A 7,498-nucleotide genomic window follows, 5' to 3' on the forward strand; every position below is an offset into this window, starting at 1 on the left:
GGTTTTTAAAAAATTATTATTATTATTTTAAATATATTTTTATTGATTTCAGAGAGGAAGGGAGAGGGAGAGAGATAGAAACATCAATGATGAGAAAGAATCATTGATCGGCTGCCCTCCGCATGCCCCACACTGGAGATCGAGCCTGCAACCCAGGCATGTGCCCTTGACCAGAATCAAACCTGGGACCCTTCAGTCCGCAGGCCAACGCTCTATCCACCGAGCCAAACCAGCTAGGGCAATTATTTTTTTCAAACCTCACTTAAGGATATTTTCCCTTCTTTTTTTTTTCCATTGATTTTTAGAGAGAGTGAAAGAGAGAGAGGGAAAGACAGAAATATCAATGTGAGAAAAACACATCGATTGGTTGCCTCCTGCACGCACACCGACCAGGGAGGAGCCTGCAACTGAGGTACATGCCCCCGCCCCCCAACTTCCTAAGCTCAGGGCTCATAGCACTCATCACAGACCATATTTACATAGGTGTTTGGGTAGCTATTTGGTAATCGGCTGCCTTCTCCCTCTCCCTGTGGGTGTGAGCCCTGTGAAGGCAAGGGCCAGGCCCGTCTTGGTCACTGCTGTGTGGGCAGGCTGGCCAGTGGCTGGGCCCAGAGCAGATCTTCAGTATATATTTGTAAAGGAAGAGCTAACATTTATCTAACACTCACCCTGCCAAGATGTGTGCTAAATTTACACACATGACCTAATCGACTCCCGGAACTGGAATGCCAGGCCCACAAGGTTATGGAGTTTCATCCATCCTGGTCGCTGCCGTGTCCCCGGTGCCTGGCGCACAGGTGCTGCGAGAACATGCTCACCTGTCCGAATTCAGATGACAGACTCGAGAGTGGGGAGCTGTCCGCTGAGGCAGGCACACTGGAATTGGCTAGCACAGGCAATATTTATCCTATTGCACGAGTACTCATCGGCTGAGCACTGTGGAGTTTACAACCTATTCCGAATGTCGCCTAAGTCTTATGGTCTCTATTGGGTTATTTAAAAAAAAGTTAAAAAATGGGCTGAGGCCTTTTCTAGCTGTCTCCACCTCCCTTTGTCTAGGCTAGGGGAATCTTCCTGGAACACGTGCTACCAGCCACGTGCACAGCTCTCATACCCTCTCCCCACCCCCCACATCCTGTTTGCTCTGGGGAAATTCAGTAACCGACTGGCCACATGCTGTTTCTTTTCGATGAAGATGAATCATAGAGGCATGTCTTGTCCAGTGCTCAATGAATGAGGCAGACAGAAGTATCTCGGTTTTCCAGGCAGCAACAGCACTAGTTATTGTTCAGAGCACTTCACAGGGATTCACTCATGCACTCCTCACGACAGTCTTGGGAGAGAGGCACTGTTATTAGCCCATTGTACAGATGAGGTAACTGAGACACGGAGAGGTCAAGCCACTTGCCCCAGGTCACACAGCAAGTAAACAGCAGAGCCTGGATTCAAACTCAGGTAGAGCCTGGCTCCTTACCCACTGTCCTAAATGTCCTGGACACCTGAGAAGCAGAACTTGCCCAAGACTTCACTGCCATTTGAATCCAGGAGAGCCTGCCTCACCACCCACTTTAACTGTCAAGAAGGGCTGACGGGTGGGGGTGGTAATTCCCCACTGGTTTACCTTCTCTCTCCCCCCACAGGCCTGGGCCCTTCACTGCTCTGTCTCTACGCGGATGAGGACGCCACCCAACCCAAAAGCCACTTCCAGCCGATGACAAGCTTGACCCAGGCCCACTGAGCCGGCTCCTCTTCCCATCTCTCTTCTTCCCAGAAAGGACCTCAACCACACTCCAAGCTGGCAGCCAATGAACAGTGGCCCCTGCCCACCTCGGGCCTACCTCAGTCGTCACCCCTGCCCCCCTCCCCTAGCCGGGGGCTCTTTGGGGTGGTCTCAGCCCAGTGACCTCTGGGAGGGGGTCTCTGGCCCCTTCCTCCTCTGTCTCTCAGGACTTCCCTTGGGGTTCTTAATGCTGGTTACCTCATTTCTTTCTCCAACTCTCTTGGCTTCATTTTGGGTAATTAGGGGTGGGAGGCTGGGGGTGGGGTCTGTGTTCTAGGCCCTGGGGTGTATTGATAACCATAATCAATCACATTTCTTCCCATCTATCTTTCTGTTATTATTGTTCTTATTTTTGTTTTTCATGCTGTTTTTAATTGCTATGAATCGCCTGGAGTCCATAAGAATGTGGGACTCTGATCTTCACACCCCCACTCAGGGTTCAATGGGGAGGGGAGCCCCTGGGCCAGACCTCCCCCCCCCCCCCCCCCCCCCGACCCAGTGATTTCTCACCGAGCCCTTAGCCTCCCAAGCAGCCACCTAGCTCTGCCTACCTGGCTACCTCCTCCACTCTGGACTTCTGTTGCCCCCAGCCTTGCCTGGTCACTGACTTTATTCTTGAATCTATTCCAGGTGTAGCCTCCAACTTCCTCTGCTTCCAGACAATACAACCTCCAGCCTTCTCCAGTTCTAGACCACACAACTTCAGGCTGTCTTTGGCTCCAGACTGCACAACCTCAGACCTTTCTGGTTCTGGAATGCACAACTCCCTACCTTCTTTCCAGACTGCACAACCTCCAACATGGTCTGGTGTAGGCCTAGCACCCTCCAAACCCCTCTGATTCTAGATCTCAGTCTTCTGCTCTTTCTCATTCTGGACGTCATTACCTCCAACTCTTATTTTCATACCCCATGGTCTCCAAAGTTGTCTGATTCTAGACCTCATAACCTCTAACTCCCTCTGGCTCTAGAGCCTCTGACCATTAGAATACCCTGGTTCTAGAACTCAATCTTTCTCTGGTTCTAGACCTCTCCCTGTAAACTCCTTTGTTCTGGATGTCACACTCTCCAATTCCTGCTGGTTCCAGATCTTACAACTGTGTTTTCTCTGATTCTGGACCTCACAACCCCATGCTTCCTATTGGCTCTACTCTTCCTAATCTGTAACACATTTGGTTCCAAATCCAGACTTTCTAATTTCTAAATCCCATGATTCCCAGCTCATTCCTTTAAACTTTCTACACTCAAGATTTGCTTTTCTCATAAAAAAGAAAATTGATTTGTATGCCTTTTTAAAAATATATATTTTTATTGATTTCAGAGAGGAAGGGAGAGGGAGATAAAACATCAATAATGAGAGATAGTCATTGGTTGGCTGCCTCCTGCATGCCCCACACTGGGAATCAAGCCCACAACCCGGGCATATGCCTTGATTGGGAATCGAACCATGACCTTCTGGTTCATAGGTGGATATTCAACCACTGAGCCATGCCGGCTGGGCTCTATGTCTTGATCTTATAACCAATACCTCCAAAACCGGACACCATGCTCTAGTTCTTTTTTATTCTAGATCTTATGACCTCTACCATTCACTGGTTCTAGACCACACAACCTCTAGACATTGCAAGTTCCAGGGCCCTCTGATTCTAGATCTGATTATCTCCCCTTTCTCTGGTTCTAGAACTTGGTCTCAAACGTGTCTGATTCCAGACCTCATACTATAAAGTCCCTTGGTCCTAGACAGTCTCTAATTTCCCCTCACTCCAGATCTTATTATTCCAAATTACCCTGAGTTTAGAACCCAGACTTCAAACATCTTCTGATTATAGAACTTGCCTTATAAATTTCTCTGGTTCTAGGCCTTACAACTCCCAACTCTTGATTCTAGATCCTATGACTCCAAAACCCCTCTAGAACTTGGTCTTCTGGCTTCTTCTAATTCTAGTCCTTACTCTACTAGTATAAATTCTTCTGGTTCTAGGTCTCACAGCTGCCAACTGCCTCTGATTTCAGACCCAAATTCTGGTTCTAGAACTCAGCCTCCAAATGCTTCTGATTCTAGAATCTGAACCTCACCCTATAGATTCCTCTAGTTCTGAATCTTACAACTCCTGCCTCCCTGATTCCAGACTCCAACCACCTAACTTTATTTTGGTCTTCTCACTCCACTCAACTTGCCCCAATTCCTACTCTCTTTCTTGTTTTTAATCCTCACCTGAGGATATTTTTTTCCACGGCTTTTCAGAGAGAGTGGAAGGGAGGGAGAAGAGGGGAGAGAGAATCAATGTGAGAGAGACACATTGACTGGTTGCCTCCTGCACGTGCCCTGACCAGGGGCAGGGAGCAAACCTGCAACCCAGGTAACTTGCCCTTGACCAGGAATCAAACTGAACCCCAGTCTGGCTGGTGTAGCTCACTGGTTGAGCATCAATCTATAAACCAGGTCACAGTTCGATTCCCGATCAGGGCACATGCCCGGGTTGCGGGCTCGATCCCCAGTGTGGGGTGTGCAAGAGGCAACCCATCAATGATTCTCTCTCATCATTGATGTTTCTCTTTCTCCCTCTCCCTTCCACTCTGAAATCAATTATAATAATAAAAGCATACTATCCTAATTAGACCGGAGGTCCTTCCCAACGAGAACAGGGCTGCGAGGGAAACCCAGGTCCCAAGTGCCAGAGGGAAGCCAGTGCCAGCAGCCTGGGGGAGACCTACTCTTTCACAAATTTCATGCACCGGGCCTCTAGTATATATATAATTAAAAAAAAAACAGAACCCCTTAGGTGCCTGGCTGATGCCCTTACCACTGAACCACAGATTAGGACCCTACTCTCTTAAGTCTTCCCACTCAAGATCCCGATCCTCCAGGTTTCTCTTCTCGTGGACTTCATGCTCAAACCTTTCCATTCTCAATCTCATATCCTTAAATTCTCTCGACTCCCCACCTCAGCCCTCCAGATATGCATTTACTTTTATTTTACCCCAGGTATGTGGGGAACCTAGGGCTCCCTCATCCTCTTTGGGGGGTTCACAACCCAGACTTCCCCAGCCGCACAGGCACACGCACAGCCCTATCCATATATCTCGAGGTGGGGAGTGAGGCTAAGACTCCTCAGTTCTCTGCCACCACTCGTGTCCCCAGACCCCCTTCTACGATGGTGCTACTCTTGGTCTTCCACAGAAAAAGGCCTTCCTCCCTCAGCCCAATTCACCCCCTTTCTGAAGGGCACTTTTCACTTTGTGTTTTTGTTTTTCAGGGAATTGCCTGTCCAGATGGGTGCTATAGGGGGAGAAGGGTCTCACTCACCCCTCCCTCCCACAGGGCCCTCCATAAATAACACTGTGCTAGGCTGGGGGACGGGAAGGGACTGGGCCAGCCACACTGGCTCTGAAACCCCCTAATCTCTGTACCACCATAAAGACCTCGCCTTGGTGGGCACCAGAACTCTGTGTGTGGGCTCATCTGTGGAGTTTACTTTAGGGGGTGTGGTTGCCCTGGGTGACAGGTGTCCACGTCACTTTGTGGTTTTGTATACATGTATGTGACTCTGTTCCTACGTGGGTCTATGTAACGTGTCTGGTGATGATGTCATACCGTATATGTGTCTTTGTGACATAATTCTATGAACCTATGTGAGGAGGGCATTGTAATTCCTTCTACATATATGTATTAGTTTGAGTGAAATACTTTTGCCTAATGTGTTTCTAGTTACTTCGGATTTCTGTGTTCCTGAATATGTGAGTACTGTGATTTGTTTGGTTTTCGTTTATTTTTTGGTTCTGGTGTGTGTGTGGTGAGATTCTGTGTACATGCATAGAACTGTTTGACACTCTAATTCTATGTACGGATGTCTGTGTGACGTGATTTTCTGTACTTCTGTGTGTGTGTGTGTGTGAGATTGCATGTCTATAGATTCATGTGCAGACGGCTGTGCCTCTTCTGTCATGTCTGTGTGTATCACCCTCATAATCCCTCTCCGGCGTTCCACATAGGAATATTTTAAAGGGATAAAAACCACGTTCAAGACTTGGCATCTGCTGCTCCCTCTGCCCTAAATAGCTTTCACCCTACCCCTCTCTTCCCTTGTTCATCTCCTCATACTTTAGATGCAGGCTCAGACGTCCCCTCCTGCAGACAGTCTTCCTGCTTGTCCCAGCTGGGTGAGATCCCCCCACGGCCTCCAGACGGTGCCCCAGTCCCCGTCACAGCTCTAAGCACTCTGCCCACTCGGAATATTTACAATGGAGTGACTGTAAAACGCACTGACCCTGTCAGGCCCCCTGCCAAACCTGACTCCTGTGATCTTATCAGACTCTCCTCTAAACCTATACCACAGGCATGACGATTATCTCCATTTTACAGAGGATAAAACTGAGGCTTAGAGAGGGTGATCATTTGCCCAAGGTCACAGAGCCAGGAAGGGCTCAGCTGGACTTGAATCCAGAATTTATATCCATCATGGCAGCCTACCCACACAGACACCAAAAGATTCTCAAAAATTGCTCTGGCTGGTGTTGTAAGCGGTTAGAGCATCGGTCCACCCACCAAAGGGTTGTGGGTTCGATTCCCTGTCAAGTGTAGGTACCTGGGTTGCTGGTTTGCTCCCCACTCCAGGTCAGGGCGCATGCAGAAGGCAGCCAGTCATTGTGTCTCACATGGATGTTTCTCTCTCCCTCTCTACCTTCCTTCCACTCTCTCTGAAAAGCAATGGGAAAAAAATCCTCCTGTGGAGATTAATAAAACAACAACATCTATCCCACAAGGTGGGCTCTGGAGCAGCAGAGTAGGAATTCAGAGCCCAGGAATCAGGTGGGACAGGTTCAAGTCCTGCTCTGCCACTTTTGTTGTATGATCTTGGGTAAGGGCATTGACCTCTGCAAATCTGTGTCCTCACTTGTAAAATGGAGATGATACTAGTCTCTTCTGGGGTGATCTTTAGCTGATTAGGGGTGGGGAGTCAGTCAGCCACAATTAGATTTGGGGGTGGGATAACTTGCGCTTCTGGGAGGGAGCCAGGGCAGCGCCCTAAAGGATTTAACGCTACGGTTCGGCACCAGTAGCGGTCGAGGACGGAAAGGGTGGTCTGGAAGGGTGTACCATGTGTGAGGATGGCGTCTGGACATGTTGCATGAAGCTAGACTATACAAGGTCTCTTAGGCCATCAGAAAGTCCTTAAATTTCCTCCTAAAGGCAGAAGGAGCTATGGAAGGGAGTCGGGGGGATGAGAAAGAAGGGAGACAGTGCCTTGCTCAGGATTAGGGGACCCAGGGGGCCTTCGGTGAATAACTTAGAAACACTGACCCTCAAGGTTGGAACTTGATTCTAGTCCGAGAAACCACCCATTTTTCAGAGAGGGGTAACAAGCCCCAGAGGGGAGAGGAGTAGGTGTTCAAGGTCACAGAGGTAACGGACAGTAGGGCGAGACTCCCAGCTCGGGTTCCGCGTTGGGCTTGGCACACGCAGCCTTGCCTGAGCCGCACGCACCGGCGGCGTGACCCTCCAACCCCGGGAGACAGCGGATAAACCCACTTCCCGCCCCCGGAATCTTCGGTCTCGGAACGTGGCCACTTTGGGGAGCAGGGGCCATGCCGGGCCTTTGCCCCCCGCGCGCCCCTTTCCACCTTCCCCTTTGGCTTAGTCTAGGAAGGGCGACGTCTGAGGACCCTGTGGTCACCTTGTCCTCCGCGCGCTCCACGGCGAAAGAGACCTGCGCAGGCGCG

At 49.7% G+C, this 7,498-nt stretch overlaps 1 protein-coding gene across 2 annotated transcripts in view; it reads left to right on the top strand.

The window, feature by feature from the left end:
- Positions 1 to 5,813, top strand: part of HIF3A (hypoxia inducible factor 3 subunit alpha) — a 33,100-nt gene extending 27,287 nt beyond the window's left edge. For both annotated transcript variants that reach the window (XM_079800214.1, XM_079800215.1), the window contains one exon: positions 1,641 to 5,813. In XM_079800214.1, coding sequence (XP_079656340.1) covers positions 1,641 to 1,738 — 98 coding nt within the window. In that variant the 3' untranslated portion in view covers positions 1,739 to 5,813. The remainder of the gene's footprint in view (positions 1 to 1,640) is intronic.
- Positions 5,814 to 7,498: the final 1,685 nt, after the last annotated feature.

The sequence above is a fragment of the Cnephaeus nilssonii genome (assembly GCF_951640355.1).
Source record: "Cnephaeus nilssonii genome assembly, chromosome: 20".
Lineage (NCBI taxonomy): Eukaryota > Metazoa > Chordata > Mammalia > Chiroptera > Vespertilionidae > Cnephaeus > Cnephaeus nilssonii.